The sequence below is a fragment of the Aotus nancymaae genome, unplaced genomic scaffold (genome assembly GCF_030222135.1).
Source record: "Aotus nancymaae isolate 86718 unplaced genomic scaffold, 86718_ANA_hifiasm-v0.15.2.pri h1tg000075l, whole genome shotgun sequence".
NCBI lineage: Eukaryota > Metazoa > Chordata > Mammalia > Primates > Aotidae > Aotus > Aotus nancymaae.
The window spans coordinates 3,591,571-3,617,197 of record NW_026988490.1 but is presented as its reverse complement, the minus strand read 5'-3'; the positions used below and the strand labels follow the sequence as shown (position 1 = coordinate 3,617,197).

The 25,627-nt window shown below is 48.4% G+C and overlaps 1 protein-coding gene across 1 annotated transcript in view; it reads right to left on the bottom strand.

Moving 5' to 3' along the window:
* Positions 1-23,167, bottom strand: part of NIPA1 (NIPA magnesium transporter 1) — a 35,438-nt gene extending 12,271 nt beyond the window's left edge. Inside the window, exons 1-3 of the mRNA XM_021674560.2 lie at positions 22,993-23,167; positions 2,212-2,259; positions 507-597 (exon numbers count right to left, since the gene is read on the bottom strand). Coding sequence (XP_021530235.2) covers positions 507-597; positions 2,212-2,259; positions 22,993-23,167 — 314 coding nt within the window. The remainder of the gene's footprint in view (positions 1-506; positions 598-2,211; positions 2,260-22,992) is intronic.
* Positions 23,168-25,627: the final 2,460 nt, after the last annotated feature.

Genomic DNA, 25,627 nt, shown 5'->3' with positions numbered 1-25,627 from the left:
CCATGCAGGCCAGGCTGGTCTCTAACTCCTCACCTCAAATGATCCACTCACCTTGGCCTCTCAAAATGCTGGGACTACAGGTGCGAGCCACCCGTGCAGCTTTTTTTTTTTTTAAGGCAGAGTCTCGCTCTGTCTTCCAGACTGGAGCGCTGCGGCACCATCTCGACTCACTACAACCTCCGCCCCCCAGGTTCAAGCAATTCTTGTGCCTCAGCCTCCCAAGCAACTGGGACTACAGGTGGTCGCCATGATGCCCAGCTAATTTTTTGTATTTTTAGTAGGAACAGGGTTTCGCCATGTTGGGCAGGCGGTCTTAAACTCCTGATCTAATTTGCCCACCTTGGCCTCCCAAAGTGCTGGGATTATAGGCGTGAGCCACCGTGTCTGGCCTGAAGATCTATCTTCTGTTATAATTTTGCTTTTATTATTTTAACAGAAACATTTAAAATGAAAAGTTCTTATATCTAAACTACACATTAAATACCAAACAAAATCTTGGCTCTCACCCGAATGGCACTCCAAGGGCGCCCAGGGGAGTTACGAGGACCGTGGGGACCGCCGTGTAAGCCAGGAAGTTTCCAATCTGGCCAACTGCCACTGTCAAGAAAATCACAAGGGTACTGCTTGCAGTTACAGAGCTCTCTTTCAGCACCGATCAGAGTTGAGTCCTGCAAGGCTCGGCTCTGAAAGGGCTACTTCATTCCCATTACTTGAGAAGAATCACATCTGGGGCGTCACCTGCATGTTTAAGGGGTCAGGGGGCAGACCCCACACCTTCACTGGTCCCATCAGTGAGGTGAGTAGGTTCAGCCCTCCACGGAAATGCAGAACCTGACCAGCAGTGACTGAAATGTGTGCAGCACTGAGCAGGTTTCCACTCTCTTCACACATCGTTGCCTTCACACTAGTGGGGCAGAGTTTCCTGTGCACCCTCCAGTGGCCTGGGACTGCTCCAGCATAGGCAGCTGGCCACGGTGACAGGCCACTGGCATACCAAGAGGACACAGTGCGGCCGCACAGGACTGCAGCAGGGAGGCACCCAGACAGAGCCGAAAGAGGAGCTCTTCAAGGAACAGAACTGGCATTGCCAAGTAATGTCTTATTAAAAGACAAAAAGTACATAATGTTTCTTTTTTTCCTTTTGAGACGAGTCTCGCTCCGTCACCCAGACTGGAGGGCACTGTTGTGATCCTGGCTCACTGTAGCCTCCACCTCCCAGTCTCAACCAATCCTGCCACCTCAGCCTCCAAATCACTGTGAAAACAGACACACACCACCACGCCCAGATAATTTGCTTTTGTTTTTGCACAGATGGGGTTTTGCCGTGTTTCTCAGGCTGGTCTCGAATTTCTGGGCCCAAACAATCCACCTGCTTCAGCCTCCCAAAGTGCTGGGATTACAGGCATGAGCCACCGTGCCCAGCCATATACAATATTTCTTTTTTTTTTTTTTGAGACGGAGTTTCGCTCTTGTTACCCAGGCTGGAGTGCAGTGGCGCGATCTCGGCTCACCGCAACCTCCATCTCCTGGGTTCAAGTAATTCTCCTGCCTCAGCCTCCCGAGTAGCTGGGACTACAGGCACGCGCCACCATGCCCAGCTAATTTTTGTATTTTTAGTAGAGACAGGGTTTCACCATGTTGACCAGGATGGTCTTGATCTCTTGACCTCGTGATCCACCCGTCTCGGCCTCCCAAAGTGCTGGGATTATAGGCGTGAGCCACCGCACCCGGCCCACAATATTTCTGAATTTCAAAGACAGTTGTCCTTTATAACACATTTAGAGTTCTAAACTCTAATAATTTTATCTTTACATTATAGCGCATGACCTGATCTTTGAGTCACGAAACTGTCCTTTGTTAAACCAACTGCCCTGAGAAAAACAAGGCAGCCTAACATGGAATTTCACCAGATGCCAAAAGCCCAAATACACGAGTAAGCAGGAGCTGTTTTAATTTCTTTGGGCTCAGGACAGATTGGCCTGGACTGAATTCACGGCTAATCATGGGCAGCAGGGGCCTCCACCACTCCCAACTTGTCCTTCTGCATTCTTGTCCTGGGAGGAAGGGGAGCAGGGCGAGTTCCCTGGGAAGGCAGGGGCATCTAAACTAAAGACATGCTCAGGGCCTGGGAGAGGCCGTGTGACACGCTCCCACCCTAACCCAGCCACTCCAGCCATGCCCAGAGCAGTGAGGATCACACAGGCTACTTACTTGCGATTGTGCCAGCCCACCACACAATGTCTGTTAAATAGGAAGTACCTATAAGAGAATGAGATAAGAAAAAGTCAGGAAAGTGGGTTTTTACAAGCTACGTATGTCAGGAAGAGGTTTACAAGTGAGAAACTTTGATATGAAAACTAAAATGGAAAAGAATGAACATCACACTGTTTATTCACCCTAAAGAGAATCTTTCATCTAAAAAGAGCAGCAGGAGAGACCACTGAAAGTGGCAAAGTCAAGATATTTTTTGCAACCAACACAGGCTGACCCAAATAAGGAAATGAAATCTTTACACATCTGGAATTATAGGCGTGTGCTGGGATTACAGGTGTGAGCCACTGCCCCTGGTGTCCTAAGCAATTTTTTAGATTTTTTTGTTGCTAACTGCAGATTACAGTAACTAATGCTCTTTTCAATTTTTTTTTTTTCGAAATGGAGTCTCACTCTGTCGGCCGGGTTGGAGTGAGTGACGCAATCTCGGCTCACCACAACCTCTGCCTCCCGGGTTCAAGCGATTCTCCTGCTTCCACCTCCCAAGTAGCTGGGATTACACGTGTGCACTACCACTTGCAGCTAAATTTTGTATTTTTAGTAGAGACAGGGTTTTGCTATATTGGCCAGGCTGGTCTTGAATTCCTGGCCTCAAGGGATCCGCCCACCTCGGCCACCCAAAGTGCTGTGACTACAGTGTGAGTCACTTGCCCAGTCACAGTAACAATTCTAATTGCTTTTTTTTTTTTTTTGAGACGGAGTTTCGTTCTTGTTACCCAGGCTGGAGTGCAATGGCGCGATCTCGGCTCACCGCAACCTCCGCCTCCTGGGTTCAGGTAATTCTCCTGCCCCAGCCTCCTGAGTAGCTGGGATTACAGGCATGCGCCACCATGCCCAGCTAATTTTTTGTATTTTTTAGTAGAGATGGAGTTTCACCATGTTGACCAGGATGGTCTCGATCTCTTGACCTCGTGATCCACCCGCCTCGGCCTCCCAAAGTGCTGAGATTACAGGCTTGAGTCACCGCGCCCAGCCACAATTCTAATTGTTTTAATTCTCAGTAGTAAAACCACAATTTGGTATAAGACACACAGCCTGCTGGCCTGCTTAACCGAGCAGAAGAGCTACAGGTATCACAAAAAGTACTTACAAAATGAAATGGGGCTGGGCCTGGTGGCTCACACCCGTAATTCCAGCATTTTGGGAGGCTGAGGTAGAGGATCACTTGTGCCTAGGAATCTGGGCAACATATCGAGACTCTGTCTCTACAAAAAATTTAAAAATTAGTTGGCAGCAAGCCAGGTGGCTCATGCCTGTAATTTCAGCACTTTGGGAGGCTGAGGTGGGTGGATCACCTAAGGTCAGGTGTTCAAGACCAGCCTGGCCAACATGGCGAAACCCCGTCGCTACTAAAAATGCAAAAAGTAGCCTAGCGCAGTGGCAGGCACCTGTAATCCAGTGTAGGGGACAAGAACGAGACTTCATCTGAAAAAGAAAAAAAAAAAAAAAAAAAAAGAGGCCAGGCGCGGTGGCTCACGCCTGTAATCCAAGCACTTTGGAGGCCAAGGCGGGCAGATCACCTGAGGTCGGGAGTTCAAGACCAGCCTGACCAACATGGTGAAACCCCGTCTTTAAAAAAAAAAGAAAAAGAAAAAGAAAATTAGACCCTGTCTCAAAAAAAAATAATAATAATGTTATTTGATCACATGACAGCAAAAACTGATTTAGACAAGAATCATCAATGGATACTAAAACAAGTGAATGAAAGCTTACTGAGAAACAAGATTGTTTCTCAGCCACCTCCATAGGTTTTTCTTATTAATTATGAACAGAAAAAGTTATCTTTACAGAAAACCCTGATGGACATTGGCTGAGCCCAGAGGTCAACGTCAGCAGCACCGTCTTTGCCACCTGCCTGCTGTGCCATCTCCAGGCCCTAAGCCTCTGCTGCCAGGCTCCATTGCAGAAGAGAGCCTGGCACTGCTGGGGCTCCTGTCCTGTGTCCCTCTCAGTGTCTCTGATACAACGGGACCCAGGGTGTCCTATGAGGCAGAAAGTTTAGCTAAGCTTAAGGGTGTCCCGTGGTGGGCACTGCAGAAGAGTCAGCTATGAATACAGAATCAGTGTTAGATTTCTAAATGTGCTAATCAAAGATGCTATCTCAAAATGCATGCCGAATAATTAACAGTGAAAGGTCATCAGGTCCAGAATACTGGTGTGAAAAATCTGTGAAACAGTTTCCCAAGAAAACCACCATAACTAACAAATAAAGTACTTTAAAAAGTGAATTTAAAGTCTGTGGAAATTATCCTAAGGACATACAGAAAATATCTCCTTTTTCATTCCTGATTTTAGTCATTTGATTCTTCTTTTTTGCTTGGTCAGTCTAGCTAAAGGTTTGTCAATTTCATTGTTCTTTTCAAAGAACCAACTTCTGATTTTGTTGATTGTATTGTTTTTTTTTTTCTTTGTTTACTTCACTTGTGTAGATTATTTTTTTTTTTTGAGGCAGAGTCTCACTCTGTTGCCCAGGTTGGAATGCAGTGGCATGATCTCTCAGTTCACTGCAACCTCTACCTCCCAGGTTCAAGCGATTCATGTGCCTCAGCCTCCCAAGTAGCTGAGACTACAGGCGCTCACACAACACCTGAATACTTTTTGTATTTTTAGAAGAGACAGGATTTCACCGTGTTGGCCAGGCTGGTCTTGAACTCCTGACCTCAAGTGATCCACCCACCTTGAGCTCCCAAATTGCTGGGATTACAGGCGTGAACCACTGGCCCAGCTGTCCTTTTATTGTGATGAATGCGGTTTGGCTAGGAGTTTTTGTGAAGTCATGGGATTGCTGCTACAGCAGCTGGACTGTGAGTAAACCTCCTGCAGTGAGAGCGGGTCCAAGGACGACGGTGACCAGTGCAATGAGGCCCATAGGCTCTCCCCTTTCACTGCTGTGGTTCTCCCAACATTGACCATCACACAGTATATGCTTTGGGAAGTTTATAAAATGTCAAAAGTCACAAAATGGGGAGGAACCTGGGACACCGGGTATGAAAGAATGGCAAAGTGAACAACATGGCTTTTGTTCTCTTCCCAAAGGGTCCAGTTCAGTTCCAAGCATTTCAGGCCCCGCAACTTGTACTCTCCAGCAAGAGCTTGGATTCGCTCAAATCAAAAGGTGTTTAGGTCACCCTCACCTTTTCAGCCAATATTAGGCAAAATTTTTCTGCAGCCACAGACATTAAGCAAGTGATTTATCTCCATCCAGGTACCTGCCCCATACCCCTAGCCACAAACAAAAGTGAAGATCCTGCCCATGGTCCCTGAGAGCCTCGGTCCAGAAGCGTCTTCTCTGTTCTGCCCTGAAGGAAGTGCATGGGCTGTGTGCCCAGCGTCCTCAGTGAGCTGGCTGCTCCACTTTCACTCCTCCTTCTTCAGCCAGGAGCTCCTAGGAACCTGCATTCCATGTTAGCCCTTGGTCCCTGTCATAAGTAGATATTTTTCTATTCTATCCTAAAACAACTGGGTTTCTTAGCAGTTTCACTGTAAGCACCGCTGCTCCTAAAGCTCAGGAGCCAGCCCTCTCAGTAGGTATCTACGCCCAAGCGTCTCCTCTTCCCAGCGGATGGCCGCCTTCTATTACTCCTCAGGTCCTCTGGCCTCAGCAAGAACAGGAGCTGCAGCTCTGAGGGATGCAGAGCGTGCTCTTTGTCTTGCCACAGTCACGCCTCCTCCCCGACCCCAGGTGTGGGCTGCAGAGGGCAGGACTGCTAAGTTCCAGGGGGTTTCCTCTCACTGGAAAACTTGGGTGCTGAGAGCTGCACAGCTGTTTATAACAGCTAAACTATAAGACAAAGAAGTGTTTCTGCAAACACAAAAGAGCCTTGTCAGGATGACAACATCAGGTGACAGTGATGCTGTCCAGCCATGGGCATGTGGCTTTAAGATCTTCCATTCAGTTGTCATAAACATGCCAGAAATGTCCTTAAAATACAGGTTTCTAGCATAATAATGCAGACAGCCATCCAACGTATTTTTCTTTTTTTTTTTTTTTTTAATGAATGAGAGGTTCTCGTATCGCCCAGGTTGGCCTTGAACGCATAGCTTCGCCTCCTCAAGCGCCAGGACAACTGGCCGGAGCCACCGCGGCTCCCGTATCTTCTAATTATTCCACAAAAAAACTGCTTCCACTTCTGCGTGCTCCTAACAGCAACAACAGAAGTTGCTGATAAAAGCCAAGCAAGAGTGAGTCACTACTTCTCTGTAAATTAATGCCTTGACTTCAAAAATGTATAAAAAAGATGTCATATAGTTTTACAGAGTTCTCTAAAAAGGACTAAAAATAAATAAATATTCTTTCCTGACAGCAGCACAGCCAGCTGAAGGCATTAACTGCAGTGCATCTGGGCACTACTGGGCACCAACTTACTCACGCATTTAACATTTGAAGCTCTTTCGCACATTGGTTATTAGATACGCAGAATTTATTTTTCCTAAGAAACAGTTTGGCAATTATGAAAAAAAAAAAAACAAAGTTTTATGACATATACTAATTTTAAGATTTACTATAAAACTATATAATTGAGACAGTATGGTACTGGCCTAACGACAGAAATACACAAGGAAACAGAGTTCAGAAATCGGTCCATACCCGTACAGTCAGATCACAGACTGAAGGACCAGTACAATTCATGGGGAGTCTCCTCAACAAATGCTACTGGACCAACTGGATGTTGCAGAGGAAACACTGAAGTGTAATTCATGCCTCAGGCCATCCTGTAACTCAACGCGACTTACAGACCTGAAGGTAAACGCTAAAGCTGCGAAGCTCCAAGAAAAACACGCGGGAAGATCCCACTGTGACCTCAGGGGAGACAAAGATTTCTCAGGCAGAAATCAAAAGCACCGACCACATAAGAAAAAAACAGAAAAATTAGACTTCAACAAAACCAAACATTCCTGCTCTCCAGAAGGCACTTTTACAAAAATGAAAAGGCAAGCCACAGAGAACATATTTGCAATCAATATTATCTGACAAAAACTTGTATCCAGATTATAGACATATATATAACATATATCTATATGTGTGTTAATGTGTGTGTGTATACACACAATATGCTACTGTATGTTAATAAAAGATTGTCTTTTCATAAACATATCTTGTTTCTTCTGAGAAGAAGAGGAGGCCTATTCCATATACATAATGTCATGGCTAAGTGTCTGACTTTGACCTTGGGCTCAAGTCCTGGCTTTGTTACTTAGTAGTTGTGCAGCTACTATATATATACTACATATCTACACACACACACACACACACACACACACACACACACACTCCTACCAGGCAATAATAAGATAGAACCCAGCCAGGTGCAGTGACTCATGCCTGTAATCCCAGCACTTTGGAAGGCCGAGGCGGGTGGATCCCCTAAGGTCAAGAGTTTAAAACCAGCCTGGCCAACATGGTGAAATCCCAACTGTACTAAAAAGACAAAACTTAGCCAGCGTGGTGGCGGGCGCCTATAATCTCAGCTACCTGAGAGGCTGAGAAAGGAGAATCGCTTGCACCCAGGAGGCAGAGGTTGCAGTGAGCCAAGATCGGGCCACTGCACTCCAGCCTGGTCAACTCTGTCACCCCCTACTCTCCCCCAAAAACGTTCATCAGGCTGGGTGTGGTGGCTCACACCTGTAATCCCAGCACTTTGGGAGGCCAAGGCAGTGGATCATAAGGTTAGGAGTTCAAGACAAGCCTGGCCAATATAGTGAAACCCTGTCTCTACTAAAAATACAAAAATTAGCCAGGCGTGGTGGCAGGCACCTGTAGTCCCAGCTACTCAAGAGGCTGAGGCAGGAGAATCACTTGAACCTGGGAGGCGGAGGTTGCAGTGAGCTGAGATCGCGCCATTGCACTCCAGCCTGGGCAACAGAGCGAGACTTCGTCTCAAAAAAAAAAAAAAGTTCATCAACAGGAGAATGGATATGTAAACTGGAATACTCAAACAACACAACACTACTCAGTAATAACAAGGAACATATTACTCATATCCACGTTTTGATGAATCTTCAAACCATGCCCAGCAAAAAAAGGCAGACATAAGAGAATACATACTATGTGATTCCATTTATATGAAGTACAGGAACCGGTAAAATGAATTCAATCTATGCAGATTCATATCAGAAGAGCAGGCACCTTGGTATGGGGAATGGGGTGGGAAAGGGCACCAGGGAGCTTTCTAGGTTGGCCAATTTCTTCACTGGGCTGTGGGTTACACAGCCATATTCATTTGTCAAAACTCATCAAACTGTACCTTTAAGATCTGTGCAGAAGCTGGGCACGGTGGTTCACACCTGTAATCCCAGCACTTTGGGAGGCTGAGGTAGGCGGATCACAAGGTCAAGAGATCGAGACCATCCTGGTCAACATGGTGAAACCCCATCTCTACTAAAAATACAAAAATTAGCCGGGCGTGGTGGCACGTGCCTGTGGTCCCAGCTACTCGGGAGGCTGAGGTGGAAGAATTGCTTGAACCCAGGAGGCAGAGGTTGCAGTGAGCTGAGATTGCGCCACTGCACTCCAGCCTGGCGACAGAGCAAGACTCTGTCTCAAAAAAAAAAAGACCTGTGCAGCTGTTCTATGTAATTATACCCCATATTTTTTTAAAAAAGAAAAGTTGATAAGTAACAATCAAATTTCTTGATGATGATGGTTTTACAGGTAGCACACTTACCCCTGCACTCACAGAAGTGAGTACATTAAGATGCACAGCTTTTTATATGTCAATCACACCCCAATAAAGCGATCTAAAATTCTAAATTTTGTTTTAATTTAAAAAGTTTAGCCGGGCGCGGTGGCTCAAGCCTGTAATCCCAGCACTTTGGGAGGCCGAGGCGGGTGGATCACGAGGTCAAGAGATCGAGACCATCCTGGTCAACATGGTGAAACCCCGTCTCTACTCAAAAATACAAAAAATTAGCTGGGCGTAGTGGCACGTGCCTGTAATCCCAGCTACTCAGGAGGCTGAGGCAGGAGAATTGCCTGAACCCAGGAGGCGGAGGTTGCGGTGAGCCGAGATCGCGCCATTGCACTCCAGCCTGGGTAACAAGAGCGAAACTCCGTCTCAAAAATAAATAAATAAATAAATAAAAAGTTTAATTTCTGGGTTAGCCCACACAATGTTGACCCTAACACAACTAACTACCGTAATGAAGTTTCTTGCAGTTTCTATGGGAAATGTCATTCCCTATTTCAAATTGAAAATAAGAGTACAGCACATATCAACACATGCTTCTTCCTCTCCCTCTTTCCTCCAGGGAAGCTCAGTGTAGCATCTGTATTCTATTTCTTAGTTCCATCTATCAAATATTTACTGGGAATCATCCGTGTACACCGTCCTCAATGAATACAAAGACATAAAAAGTCCCAAGACGTGGTGTCTATCCCTACAGAGCACCCTCTTCCTCTCTGCCTTAACTAGAAGCACTTTCTCTCCTCCTTTCTCCCACCACAGGGACCAAGGCTGCCCCTACACACCCTTAGGGCTAAGAAGCCAAGCTGGCAGACTCCTTGATAGATGGCGGGGAGATGTCAGGTATATTATAACTGTACTAGTGTGTGCTGCTGACATGAACAGAAACATCTAGGACGATGAGCTCTCAGTCATGTGTCCTGGGAAGGAACTGATAAGGTTCATGCTCTGCAAAAGTGGAATGGTAACATTTATGCAGCCCAGAGTATGTTTTCAAAGAACATTTAACTGGGGTACAAGCTCACGACAAACTGAGCACAACCGCAGGACATAAGCTGGCACACATGGGTTGGGCTCAGTGCATGCTGCCTTTTTTTTTTTTTTTGAGTCAGAGTTTCACTCTTGTTGCCGAGGCTGGAGTGCAGTGGCACGATCTCAGCTCAGTGCAATCTCTACCTCCCAGGTCCAAGTGATTCTCCTGTCTCAGCCTCCCGAGTAGCTGGGATTACAGGCATGTGTCATCACGCCCAGCTAATTTAGTATTTTTAATAGAAGTGGGGTTTCACCATGTTGGTCAGGTTGGTCTCGAACTCCTGACCTCAGGTGATCCACTCACCTCAGCCTCCCAAAGTACTGGAATTACAGGCGTGAGCCACCACAACTGGCCCACTGTTTTTTAAATTACATGATTAAGAGCTGCATTGCCCAACATGTAGGTCTTAACTGCATCTTGGTTCTAAAAAATGAACTGGGCAAAACTTGTAAGATAATCACAGAAATTTAAACACTAACCAGACACATGAGAACATTAGAAAAATTATTCTTAATTTTTAGGTCCAATAAAGGTATTATGATTATATTTAACAAAGAAATACTCACTGAAATATGCAGATGAAATGGTAATTTGCTTGGGATCTATTTCAAAAAAAAAAAATCCTACAGGAGTGTGGGTGGGGTGGGTACTGGGTATAGATAAAGCAAAACCGGCCAGGAACGATGATTTGCTGTTGTGGTCGTTGTCGAATAGATTCAGGGGGACCATGTGCAAGTATGTTCTTTGGTGATATTGTACAATGCTGGGGTCTGGGCTTCTAGTGAACTCTTCACCCAAATAGTGGACATAGTACCCAACAGGTGATTTTTCAACCCTCTCCCCATTCTTTTACCCTCCCCCTCTAGTAGTCCCCAGTGTCTATTACATTCATCTTTTTTTTTTTTTTAATCTGAGACAGGGTCTCACTCTGTCTCCCATGCTGGAGTGCAGTGGCGCTATCTCAGCTCACTGCAGCCTCGGTCTCTGGAGCTCAAGCCATCCTCCTACCTCGGCCTCCCTGGCATCTGAGATTACAGGTGTATGAACACACTCAGCTAATTTCTGTATTTTTTCTAGAGACAAGGTTTCGCCACATTGCCCAGGCTAATCTTGAACTCTTGGGCTCAAGTGATCTGCCGGCCTTGGCCTCCCAAACTACTGAATCCCCTTACAAACTACTATATTCATCTTATGTCGATGTGTACCTGTTTAGCACCCACTTACAAGTAAGAACACGTGGTATTTGATTTTTTTGTGAATTAGAATAATGGCTTCCAGCTCCATCCATGTTGCTGCGAAGGACACGATCTTGCTCTTTTCATGGCTGCATAGTATTCCACAGTGTATATGTATCACACTTTTTCTTTATCTGGTCAACTGTTGATGGACACTCAGGTTAATTCCATGACTTTGCCATTGTGAATAGTGCCACATAAACATATAAGCGCATGTGTCTTTTTCATAAAACTATTTATTTTCCGTTAGGTAGACACCCAGTACTGGGATTGCTGGGTTGAATGGTAGATCTATTTTTAGTTCTTTGAAAAATCTTCCCATGGTTTTCCACAGGGATTGAACTATTTACATTCCCACCAAGAGTGTACAGGTGAGAAACGATCATTGCTGAGGCAGGGTGATATGTATATGGGATTAATTAACTATTTCCTCTACTTTGTACGTATTTGAAATTTTCCACAATAAAAAGTTCTTTTTAAAAAAAAAAGATTTTTAGGCCGGGCACGGTGGCTCACACCTATAATCCCTGCACTTTGAGAGGCCAAGCAGGCGGATCACGAGGTCAGGAGCTTGACACCATCCTGGCCAACATGGTAAAACCCCAAAAACTACAAAAAATTACCCAGGCATGGTGGCATGTGCCTGTATTACCAGCTACTCAGGAGACTGAGGCACGAGAATTGCTTGAACCCAGGAGGCAGAGGTTGCAGTAAGTTGAGATTGCGCCACTGCACTCCAGCCTGGGCAACAGAGTGAGATTTCATCTCAAAAGCAAGCAACATACCTGAATATAATGGCAGCCACCTCCAGGTAGAAAGATGAATAATTTCCACTTTCCCAGCCACTGTTTTCTGTACTTTCCAGATTTTAAACAATGACTATTCTATAATCAGGAAAAAAATGCTTTTTAAAAATATGACTAAGCCCAGGTCTGGGAACTCAAGATATACTCTGCTGAATAATTACAATGCAGTAAAGAGCCCCGGCTGGGCACAAGTCAGGCAGCCTTGTCCCTGCCTGGGTCGGGGACACAGTCTATCACATAGGCCCTGGCAACATCTGAAAGGGACTAGTTTCCATTCCTAGGCTCCCAGCCAAGAAGTATCAGAGTGTGAGACTGAACATTGCCTTTGAAAAAAGTGATCTTTTCTAGTCCCTCATGGTAAACAAAAGAGGAATTGGCTATTTATTAAGGGTTTAATTAAAGAAGTGAAAATAGGCCGGGCACAGTGGCTCATGCCTGTAATCCTAGCACTTTGGGAGGCTGAGGCAGGCGGATCATGAGGTCAGGAGTTCACGACCAGACTGGCCAACATGGTGAAACCCCGTCTCTACTAAAAAATACAAAAATTAGCTGGGCATGGTGGCTTGTGCCTGTAATCCCACCTACTTGGGGGGCTGAGGTAGGAGAATTGCTTGAACTGGGACCCGGGAGGTGGAGGTTGCAGTGAGACGAGACCTCGCCACTGCACTCCAACCTGGGCTACAGAGCAAGACTCCATCTCAAAAAAAAAAAAAAGGTGAAAATAGCTGGGTGCGGTGGCTCACACCTGGAATTCTAGCAGTTTGGGAGGCTGAGATGGGAGAGTCACTTGAGGCCGGGAGCTGGAAGACCAGCCTGATCAAGGCAGTGACACCTCATCTCTAAAAAAAATTAAAAATAAAAAAAAGAAAGAACTGAAACTATAAATTATATTTATACTATATCTATACATATTTTTGAGGGCAAAATATACTCTGTCCAACGGCAGTTCGATAAGACCAAGGATTATTTGTTTCATGTAGAAGTTTACGTTGGTGATGCCTCCCTGCTTCTATCATATGAAAATGAGAATGAATTTCTACTTGCCCAGCATCAGAGTACCAGCTTTTTCTAAATAAATAGTTAAGTCCCTCCTGGTAGAAAAGCCTTATCTGGGGCCATGCATGATGGCTCACACATGTAATCCCAGCACTTTGGAAGGCTGAGGTGAAGGATCACTTGAGCCCAGGAGTTCAAGACCAGCCTGGGCAACTTAGCAAAATCTCATCTAAAAAAATTAAAAATCAGGGGGCCGGGCGCGGTGGCTCACGCCTGTAATCCCATCACTTTGGGAGGCCGAGGCGGGTGGATCACGAGGTCAAGAGATCCAGACCATCCTGGTCAACATGGTGAAACCCCGTCTCTACTAATACAAAAAATTTTCTGGGCATGGTGGCGCGTGCCTGTAATCCCAGCTACTCAGGAGGCTGAGGCAGGAGAATTGCCTGAACCCAGGAGGCGGAGGTTGCGGTGAGCCGAGATTGCGCCATTGCACTCCAGCCTGGGTAACAAGAGCGAAACTCGGTTTCAAAAAAAAAAAAAATTAAAAATCAGCTGGATGTGTTGGTGGTGCTACTCAGGAGGCTGGGGTGGGAGGATCCCTTGAGCCCTGGAGGTCAAAGCTGCAGTGAGCCAAGATCGTGCCACTGCACTCCAGCCTGGGTGACAGAGCAAGAACCTGTCTAAAAAAAAACTGCCTTATCTGTAGGTGGATTTATCTATCTTTCCCCTCGCTGCCCAACAGGAGGCAGGGTGAGAGAACAATGTAAAAATTAGCCTCAGCTGTGTTCATATCCCAGCACCACCTGTTGTGTGACCAGGCGTGTGTTAGGATCTCCGCAAATCTGAACCGCCTTGTCTGCATCTTGCCCCGGGATTCACATTCTTGTGCATCCCCTCCCACACTGCTCTTGAGACGTGGCAGGAGCAGCATTACAAGGATCCACCAAGCTTCCACCCTAGTCCTTAGGAAGCTGTGCCAAGGGGAGGCCACCCACCATGTAGGGGTCTGGCTTCCCAGAGACCACATACTGTAAGGAGGCCCAAGGGAGTCCCATGTGAAGAAGCCGCAAGGACGGAGGGAGGGAGAGCAGACAGAGCAACGCTCAGCAAGCCCTCGGCTGTGCAGCTACACCAGACTGGAGTGAAGATGCCATCTGCGAGGCTGGCCAGTCCCATCCAGCACTGAGTTGACTCCAGCCCCGGCCACCATCTGCCTGCAGCTGCTGCAGAGTCGCCCAGCTGAGCCCAGTCCATGGCAGAACCATGACAGAACGTAAGTCTGGGACACCACTGGGCTCAGTACCCAGCAGCCCTCCTTTATCTCCTCTTCTGATGAAAACAGCATGAAGGAAACCAAGCACAGGCTGCGAGCCATTCAAAGGCCCCTGACTGTCACACCCTTCTCACCACACCCATCAATGATCACCTCTCAGGGTGAGAGAAAGATCAGAGCTGGTAGTAACTCTAGATTCTGCCGCTTAGTAAAAGGTAAAACTGAGGTTAGCTCTGAGGCATTTGAAGACAGCTCCAAAAACCTTTCCTAAAAGAAAAGGCTCAGGTTTGCCCTCCTCACTCTGTGGTTCCTGACGGCCAGTTAGATGCCTCTGCTCATTGTCCAGCCCATTCCTCCAGGGGACACGTGACAGCCTTGGAAGAGGTGGGATGGGGGAATGCAAACGAGTGAACAGGCCATCATCCCTCAGGGCCAGGGGACAGAAGTGGCTGGGGGCTGAGGACATGCACAAGGAGACACAGAGAGGGGCAATGACCCCATGGTCAGGGTCTGGAGTGTCCCCAGAAGCACCTGGAGCTAACTGCTTGCTCTGTCTCCATCTGGGGGCGGGAGTGCACCTGGTGTGAGGAGGTAGGAATGACAGGAAAGGCAATGAGAAAGAATACGTCCACCCCAGAGCCAGGGAGCCCCTGCCCTTCAGAAACTGCACGTGTGGAAGGCTTGGGGACTCAAAATGGGACGCCTGGATCTCAGTTTCCACACTGATGAGACAACTCCCTTTCCCTCCGCGTCTCCATAGCCTGGCTGCACTGAAGGCAGCACTCCTCTCAGGGAGGAGACTATAAAATCTGAAGAGGATTTTTTATTTAGGTAAAATATACATAACATCAACTTCATCATCTTAACCATTTTTAAGTATTCAGTTCAGTCCTATGAAGTACACCGACAGTGCTGTGCAACCATCCACCCATCTCCACACTTCCCCATCCTCCCACACTGCAGCTCCGCACCCACCAACACCAACTCCCATTCCCCTCTCCCAGCCCCAGGAACCACAACACGACTTCCTGCGTCTAGGAATGTCATTGCTGTGGGTGCCTCACACAAGCGGAATCACACAGGCTTTGTCATTGGTGACTGGCTTATTTCGCTCAGCACAAAGTCCTCCGTGTTGCAGCGCATGAGAACCGCCTTCCTCTGGGAGGCTGGATGCATTTTATATATAGACCACATTTTTTGAGCCATCCTTCAGCTGATGACACCTGGGTTGTTTCCAACATTTGGCTGTAGCAGATAATGCTATGAGAGTCAATGCAATCCCTATCAAAATAACAGCAACAGTTAAGCGCAGTGGCTCACGCCTGTAATCCTAGCACTTTGAAAGGCCAAGGCAAGTGGATCACCAGAGGTCAGGAGTTAAGAGACCAGCCTGGCCAACATGGTGAAACCCCATCTCTACTAAAAATACAAAAATTAGCCAGGGGTGGTGGCGGGCGCCTGTAATCCCAGCTACTTGGGAGGCACGCCATTGCACTCCAGCTTGGGCAGCAGAGCAAGACTCTGTCTCAAAAAAATAGATAAGTAAATAATGGCAACATTTTTCAGGGAAATAGAAAAAAAGCAAAAATGTGCTGAAGCCAAAAAAGAGCCCAAATAGCCAAAGCAATCCTGAGCAAAAGAACAAAGCTGAAGCTATCCCACCACCTGACTTCAAAACAAATTACAAAGCTCGAGTAACCAAAACAGCTTGGTATTTGTATGAAAAGACACCCAGACCAATGGGACAGAACAGAGAACTCAGAAACAAATCCACATATTTACTCCCATTGATCTTCAACAAAGACATCAAGAACATACACTGGGGAAAGGACGCACTCTTCAATAAATGTAGCTAGGAAAACTGGTTTTTTTTCTGAGATGGAGTTTTGCTCTTGTTGCCCAGGCTGGAGTGACCTCCGCCTCTGGGTTCAAGTGATTCTCCTGCCTCAGCCTCCCAAGTAGCTGGGATTACAGGAATATGCCACCACACCCGGCTAATTTTGTATTTGTAGTAGAGACGGGGTTTCTCCATGTTGGTCAGTCTGGTCTCGAACTCACAACCTCAGGTGATCCACCCGCCTTGACCTCCCAAAGTGCTAGGATTACAGGCATGAGCCACCATACCGGGCCTAGCAAAATTTAATAACCATGTGCAGAAGAGTAAAACTGGACCCCTATCTGTGATCATACACAAAAGTCAACTCAAGACAGACTAAAAATTTAAACATGGGCCGGACGCAATGGCTCACGCCTGTAATCCCAGCACTTAGGGAGGCCGAGGCGGGTGGATCATGAGGTCAAGAGATCAAGACCATCCTGGTCAACATGGTGAAACCCCGTCTCTAAAAAATAAAAATAAAAAAAATAAATTAATTAAATAAAAAAATTTAAGAAAAAATTTAAACATAAGTTGGGAGGCTGTAACAGGCAGATCACTTGATGTTAGGAGTTCAAGACTAGCCTGGACAACATGATGAAACTCTGTATCTACTAAAAATACGAAAATTAGCCAGGTGTGGTGGCAGATGCCTGTGGTCCCAGCTATTGGGGAGGCTGAGGCAGAAGAATCCCTTGAAACTGGGAGGCGGAGGTTGCAGTGAGCCAAGTTCACACCACTGCACTCCAGTCTGGGAGATGGAGTGAGACTTCCTCTCAAAACAAAGAAAAGGGGGCCGGGCGCGGTGGCTCACGCCTGTAATCCCAGCACTTTGGGAGGCTGAGGCGGGCAGATCATGAGGTCAAGAGATCGAGACCATCCTGGCCAACATGGTGAAACCCCGTCTCTACTAAAAATACAAAAATTAGCCGGGCGTGGTGGCGCGCGCCTGTAATCCCAGCTACTCGGGAGGCTGAGGCAGGAGAATTGTTTGAACCCAGGAGGCAGAGGTTGCAGTGAGCCAAGATCGTGCCACTTCACTCCAGCCTGGCACCTGGCGACTGAGTGAGACTCTGTCTCAAAAAAAAAAAAAAAAGGGAAGAAAGAAAAGGGAAGAATGAAGGGAAGGGCAGGGGAAGGGAGGGTGGGGGGAGAAAGAAAAACTCATAATGTTTGATAGCAGGACAGAATGACTATACTTAGCAACAACACTATATACCCCCTCCTTTTTTTTTTGATACAGAGTCTCACTCCATAGCCCAGGCTGAAGTGGAATGCAGTGGTGTGATCTTAGCTCACTGCTAGGTTCAGGCAATTCTCGTGCCTCAGCCTCCTAAGTGGCTGGAACTGCAGGCATGCGCCACCATGCCCGGCTAATTTTTTGCATTTTTGTAGAGATGGTGTTTCACCACGTCGGCCGGGCTGGTCTTGAACTCCTGACCTCAGGCACCTGCCCACCTCAGCCTCCCAAAGTGCTGGGATTACAGGCGTGAGCCACCGCGCCCAGCATTTCTTTCTTTCTTTTTTTTTTTTTTTTTGAGATGGAGTCTCACTCTGTTTGCCCAGGCTAGAGTACAGTGGCTTGATCTCGGCTCCCTGCAGCCTCCACCTCGCAGATTCAAGTGATTCTCCTGCCTCAGCCTCCTGAGAAGCTGGGACTACAGTTGTGCGCCACCATGCCCAACTAAGTTTTGTATTTTTAGTAGCGACAGGGTTTCACCATGTTGGCCAGAATGGTCTCGATCTCCTGACCTTGTGATCCACCCACCTTGGCCTCCCAAAGTGCTGGGATTATAGGCATGAGCCACCGCACCTGGCCTTTTTGTTTTTTTTTTTTTTTTTGAGACAAAGTCTCATCCTTGCCCAGGCTGGAGGGCAGTCGCATGATCTCGACTCACTGCAACTTCTACCTCCTGCTACCTACCCAATTCTTTTTGCTTATTTTTTGAGATGAAGTTTCACTCTTATTGCCCAGGCTGGAGTGCAATGGCGGAATCTCGGCTGATTGCAACCTCTGCCTCCCGGCTTCAAGTGATTCTCTTGCCTTAGCCTCCTGAGTAGCTGGGATTAGTGGCACCCGCCACCACACCCAGCTAATTGTTTTATTTTTAGTAGAGGCACGGTTTCATCATGTTGGCCGGGCTGGACTTAAACTCCTGACCTTGGCCTTCCAAAGTGCTGGGATCACAGGCATGAGCCACCACGCCCAGCCACCCACCCAATTCTTTTTTCTTTTTTTTTTGAGACAGAGTTTTTTGCTCTTGTTGCCCAGGGTGGAGTGCAATGGTGCAATCACAGCTCACTGCAACCTCCACCTCCCGGGTTCAAGCAATTCTCCTGCCTCAGCCTCCCGACTAGCTAGGATTACAGTCACCTGCCACCATATCTGGCTAATTTCTGTATTTTCACTATGTTGGCCAGTCTGGTCTCAAACTCCTGACCTCAGGTGATCCTCCCACCTTGGCCTCCCCAAAGGGCTGGGACTATAGGTGTCAGCCACCGTGCCTGGCATCACCCAATTCTTAAAGCGTTTAGCAAATTCTAAAACACATAACTTTCCTGAGACTGTCACCTGGAAGCTTGTCCCAGGGCAGCCATGCAAACCCTTCAATGGCAGCCCTCTTGTGCAGCCTGACTTTGGACCCATCCTCACCCACCCAGGCACACATAGCCTCTGTGGCACCTCCTCGGTGAAGGCACTGCTATTCTAATGTTGCCATGGGCTTTCCACACGTCTTCACACCTGTGAGTGTTTCTCTTCCATAAGCCCTGATTCAATGAGGCTCTGACACCGAACACGACCCACCTGCCTCCCTGCCCACTTCCCACAGCATGTCATCCAAAGGTATGGCAAAGAAGCCAGGTGGTCTCATCCGAGCCTGTGCTGTAGAGCATGCTCCCTGGCCTACTGGGAGCTGTACTGTGTGAATCTGGCTGATTCTCCGGGAAGTTCTTTTAAAAATGAAAGAGGAAGCCGTGCCTCAAACCCCCCAGTAGAAGGACCGTGACCAAAACTTGGCTCCCCTGAAGATGAGACTCTCTCTAATCTCAGATCTAGAAATGCTACCACCTGGAAATTAATGTAGAGTTTAAACTTCCATTGTTTAGCTCCCACTTACAAGTGAGAACGTGTGGTTTTTGACTTTCAGACATACAGAGTAGAGTAACAGACACTGGAAACGCCAAATGAACAGGAATGAAAGGAAGTAACGTACACTTGGAAGAAGGCTGAGTGGGCAACTTGAGCGATCAAGTGCCTTCATTAATTTCATACTTCCCCAGCAAACACCGGGTGCCACGGATTCAGGCTAGCAGGGTTAGCCTGAGGGGAAGGGTGGGAGGGATGGAATGTTCTATTCAGGTGACGTTACACTAAAGGCCCAGACTTCACCACTGAGCAATACATCCACACAACACAACTGCATTTGTACCCTTAAATCCACCAAAAAAAATTTAAAAAATTTTAAAGCTTAAAATTTCAGTAAGACGTAACTTTTTCCAGCATAAGAAACCATCAAGCTAGGTCTCCCTCAAAGCAAGAACTTCACTCTCTGGTTCTTGTGTGTCTCCCCTGTCCTCTCTCATCCTCTATTTCTGTCATTTCATACTGGTCAATTCTGCTGCTTGTAACAGATGTAGGAAAGGATTTTACGGCGAGCAGATTTTAAAACTGCTGTATTCTCAACACCTACGCAATGCCTGGTGCATTTTAAGAGCTTCATCAGTATCTGTTCAACAATTCAAAGCAGATATTGAAAGAAGACTACATCTATCTTCCACCATGAGTAACCCAGCTAGCCTGAATCAGTGGCACCGGCTGGTTGCTGGGAAAGCATGTAATTAATGGCGGCACTTGGTCGCTCAAGTTGCCTGCTCAGCCCTCTTCCAAGTGTACTTTACTTCCTTTTGTTCCTGTTCTAAAGCTTTTTAATAAACTTTTGGCTGGGCACGGTGGCTCACGCCTACAATCCCATCACTTTGGGAGGCCAAGGCGGATGGATCACTTGAGGTCAGGAGTTCAAGACCAGCCTGGCCAACATAGTGAAACCCTATCTCTACTAAAATACAAAAATTAGCTGGACATGGTAGTGTGTGCCTGTGATCCCAACTACTTGGGAGGCTGAGGCAGGAGAACTGCTTGAGCCTGGAAGGAGGAGGCTGCAGTGAGCCAAGATTGTGCCACTACACTCCTGGGCGACAGAGCTAGACTTTGTCTCTGAAAAAAAAAAAAAAAAATTCACTCCTGCTCTAAAATTTGACTAGGTCTCTCCTTCCACCTTATGCCCCTCAGTCAAATTCTTTCTTCTGAGGAAGCGATAATTGAGGTTGCTGCAGTCCCGCATGGATTTGCCACCTACCGGGAGAATCACCAATACGTTGGTGCCTCAAGGGACTTGAGTCTGTTCCCTAGTGTAAGACACCTCCATACCCTGCCTTCCTTAGCTGGAGGCATTCAACTACCCCATACATGTTTTCTTCTGTTCTCTCCTAGTTACTAACCAAATCCCAGAACAATGCCTCTCAGCCATAAGTGACTGTGCCCCACTGGCTGCTCTCTCGGCTCACACTGACAGGTGGCTCACAGGAATGGGAAGGACCTCAGGTCCGCACCAGGTAGAATTGAGGCACTCATGGCCTCCTGGACAGGAGGCTGTCGAGAGTGGTAGGGATAAAGCCTAACACCGTGCAACATCTGGAGCTTAAAAATGATAATAATAAGGCCGGGTGCAGTGGCTCACGCCTGTAATCCCAGCACTTTGGGAGGCCGAGGCGGGTGGATCACGAGGTCAAGAGATCGAGACCATCCTGGTCAACATGGTGAAACCCCGTCTCTACTAAAAATACAAAAAATTAGCTGGCCATGGTGGCGCGTGCCTGTAATCCCAGCTACTCAGGAGGCTGAGGCAGGAGAATTGCCTGAACCCAGGAGGCAGAGGTTGTGGTGAGCCAAGATCGCACCATTGCACTCCAGCCCGGGTAACAAGAGCGAAACTCCGTCTCAAAAAATAAATAAATAAATAAATAAATAAATAATAATAATAATAATGGTCAGGTACAGTGGCTCATGCCTGTAATCCCAGCACTTTGGAAGGCCGAGGCAGGTGGATCACCTGAAGTCAGGCGTTCGAGACCAGCCTGGCCAACATGGTGAAACCCATCTCTACCAAAAATACAAAAACTAGCTGGCCGTGGTGGTGGAGTAGCTGTAATCTCAGCTACTCGGGAGGCTGAGGCAGGAGAATCGCTTGAACCTGGGAGGTGGAGGGTGCAGTGAGCTGGATGACAGACTGAGACTCCGTCTCAAAAAAAAAAAAATTAAAATCAATAAATAAATGCATAGTATGTAGGTATCAGAAACAGCATCTATCATGTTTGTTTAAAAGGCTGATCTGTTTATTTTCTTATTTACCAATTCCTTTGAACCACGTGAGCTGGGATGAAATACACACACAGTTTTATTCAATTTTTTTAGAAAACTAAAGCCTATCTTCAGATTTCCTTCGTTTTTCCATAAAGTCTTACATTTGGTGTTCATGTGTCCTTGGGCTCCTTCTGGTGTGACCGGCTTCCAGATTCCATGACCTTCAGAGAGGACTGGTCAGGTGCATCACAAGATGTTCTTCTACTCCGGTTTGTGTCTTTTCCTCATGCTCATGCTAGGGCGGTGGACTGGGGAGGTGAGGGGCTTTCTCGGGCTATCCCATCTATAAGGCCAGGCGGGTGGACCATCTCACCCAGTCTTGAGGCTTGGGACGCGGACAGGTGGTCCCTGAAGCGTGATGTGTGTGTGTGCCTTAGGGACAGACACACCTACGTCCTTGGGAAATCATGCTTGGTTTTATTTAATTCCATTAACTTAAAATTTGTGGGAAGGACTGCTTTCACTTCAAAGCTTAATTCGTTAAACTGTCCATGATTCTATATTTTCATTTGAGCCTGTCGGGCCCTTTATCTCATGCATGCAGGCACGCCTGGCTCACTCAGGGAAAGTTTCACCTGCGTTCCGGAATGTCAACTATGAAATGAGTTTACTTTTTTTGACAACCCTTGACTCGGCGGCCACAGCCTTCCCAGAGAGCTCTTAATACCCTTCGTCTGAGAATGCAGCCAAGAACCACAGACTCTCTCTGTCTCTCTGGAAAGGGACTGGTCCACAGCCGGCCACATCCTGCGTTGGCGAAAGCGTCCCGTCCCGAACCTCCCAGCACAGACGCCCCGGCAGAGAGCTCGGCCCCCCAGAGCAGCGAAGCTGCGGGGCTGCGGCCCGGGCGTGGTGCCGGGTCGGCCAGCGCGTTGTCCACACTGACGGTCGCTGGAGTCACCTGGTGCAGGTGTAACTGCAGCGGGCTTCCAGCACCCAGGCGGGAACGCAGCGCCCCGAGGCCGGCCGGGTCCTCTTCCTGCACCCGCGTCGCCCCAGCGGGCGCGGAAACCCCAGGTCTCGCTCTCCCGAGCGCACCCCAGGAGCGGGCCGCGCACCGGGCTCCAGCACCCAAGGAACGCGTCCGCCGGAGCAGCCCCCAGCGAGGGTGACGAGGCGGCGGGGGCGAGGCCGGGGCCGGGGCGAGGGAGAAAGTCGGCCGGGAAGCGCGCACCGCGCAGGCCGCTCCAGCCGCCGGGAACGAAGAGCCAGACGTTCAGGACGCACCTGTGATGCCCGGGCCGCTCCAGGGGCCCCAGCGCCAGGACCCCCAGGGTCCACCCGCCTGCGCAGCCCGCGCCCCAGCAGGGTGCCGGCCCCGACCCGCCCCAGCCCTGGCCCGGCCCCGGCGCCCCCAGCGGCGCCCGCCTCCCCCACACGCCCGCCCGCCCTACCTCGCCGCTTGGCGCGCACGATGCCCTTCTTCTGCAGCACGAACGTGGACCCGTTCACCAGGCTCGACACCACGGCCACGCCCAGGCCGAGCGACACGGCGGCGGGGCTCGGGCTGCGCGCCCCCTCCCCGGCCGCCGCCGCCGCCGCCGCCGCCGCCGCAGCTGCAGTCCCCATTCCGCCCGCGCGCGCCCGCCCGCCCTCCGCGCCTGCGCCTGCGCGCCGCGCCCCGCGGGGGAGGGGGACCGGGAGGCGCGCGCGGGGGAGGGGGACCGGGAGGCGCGCGCGGAAGGGGGACCGGGAGGCGCGCGCGGGTGGGGAGGGGGACCGGGAGACGCGCGCGGGTGGGGAGGGGGACCGGGAGGCGCGCGCGGGTGGGGAGGGGGACCGGGAGGCGCGCGCGGGTGGGGAGGGGGACCGGGAGGCGCGCGGGGGTGGAGGGGGCGGGGGCGGCGGCCGGGGTCCGGGGAAGCGTTGGGTGGGGCTGGGCTCCCAGATTTCGCACCTGGAAATGCGGGACGCTGGGGTAAGTTTCCGGCGCCAAGAAGCGCGCGACTTTCTGAGTGGTGTCCCCAGGGCCGCGTCCCCCGCAGAGCCCTCAGCCGAGGCCGGCCCCCCGGAGCGCAAAGGGGACCCCGCCACCTTCCTCTAGCCCTGTCCGTAAGACTCCGCCACGTCCACGCCGGGCGCTGGGCTCCTGCTCGTACCGTCTAATTCCCTCGTTTTAATAAACTATATCAAAATTACAGGAAGCTTGAAAAACAGGAAAAAAATGTTTTAAAGGGACTCAATTCCACAATCCTCACCTAATTATGACTACTTTAGGTGTTTTCCCATATGTGTACATACTTTTACATGTTTCCAATTACAATGTACGAAATTTCCTTTTTTATTCAATATTATATCACGAACAGTTTCTGTGTCGCTACATAATTATGATTATTCTAATGACAATATAATAATTTGTGTAACCGTTCAACCATTGCTGGGTGTTAGGTTGCTACCAGGTTTTCTTTACTATAAATGATGCCACAGGCCTGGCTCGGTGGCTCACGCCTGTAATCCCAACACTTTGGTGGCTGAGTCTGGTGGGTCGCTTGAGCTCAGTTCAAGACCAGCCTGGGCAACATAGTCAGACTCTCTCTTAAAAAAATTACCTAGGCGTGATGGCGCGTGCCTACCCTAGCTACTCTGGAGGCAGAGATGGTGGACGGCTTGAGGTGGAGGTTGCAGTGAGCCCTCTTTGCACCCCTGCACTCCAGCCTGGGCTACAGAGCAAGACTGTCTCACAAACAAACGAAAAGTTTAAACGTTTTTGCAGCTTTGCGTACTGCATTATTATTTTGTGAAGCAATATAAAATAATATTTCTGCTTGAAAACTTTTACACTGAATGAATAGCCATAGCTGCTTATTTTTATTGTGGTGACATGTATAGCAGATGCCATTTTACCCACTCTCAAATGCATGATTCACGGGCATCACTTACACTTACGCAATGTTTTGCAACCATCACCGCTATCTGCTTCCAAAACTTTCCATTTCCCCAAACAGAAACTCTGTTGCCATTAGGCAGTCATCCCATCTCTTCCTCCCCTCAGACCCTTATAACTCTAAACGACTTTGTGTCTGGATGAATTTGCCTATTCTAGGTATGTAATACAAGTGGCGTCACGCTGTATTGTCCTTCATGGCTGGCTTATTTCTCTTGGCATAATGGTTTCAAAGTTCACCCATACTGTACCATGTGCCAGAGCTTCATTCTCCCAAATGTCTGGGTGCTCTTCCATTGTGTGTATGTATATACAACGTTTTGTTCGTCTATTCACCTGCCCACAGACTTGGGTTCCACTGGTGGCGGTTGTGAAGAATGCTGCAATGAACACTGATGTAAACCTATCTGTATGAGTCCCCAATGTAGATTCTTTTGGAGACATACCTAGGAGTGGAATTGCTGAGTCATAGTAATTCTATGCTGAATTTTTTGAGAAACTGCCAAACTTTTACACCGCAGTGGCATCATTTTACACTCCCACCACCAATGTTTGGGCTCTGTGCTTTCCACATTCTCACCAACACTTGTTATTTTCTGGATGTCTTTTTTCTTTTGTTTGTTGTTGTTGTGGGGTTTTTGTTTTGCTTTGTTGCCATCCTAGTCGGTATGAAGTGGCTGATTATTCTTTTTAAATGTACTTCTTTCAGCCAGGACTTTTTTTAAAAAAATTAAAAAAAATTAGGCCGGGCGCGGTGGCTCAAGCCTGTAATCCCAGCACTTTGGGAGGCCAAGGTGGGTGGATCACCTGAAGTCAGGAGTTCGAGACCAGCCTGGCCAACACAGTGACACCCCATCTCTATATTTAAAAAAAAAAGCCGGGCGCGGTGGCTCACGCCTGTAATCCCAGCACTTTGGGAGGCAGAGGCGGGTGGATCACGAGGTCAAGAGATCGAGACCATCCTGGTCAACATGGTGAAACCCCGTCTCTACTAATACAAAAAAATTAGCTGGGCATAGTGGCGTGTGCCTGTAATCCCAGCTACTCAGGAGGCTGAGGCAGGAGAATTGCCTGAACCCAGGAGGCGGAGGTTGCGGTGAGCCGAGATCGCGCCATTGCACTCCAGCCTGGGTAACAAGAGCGAA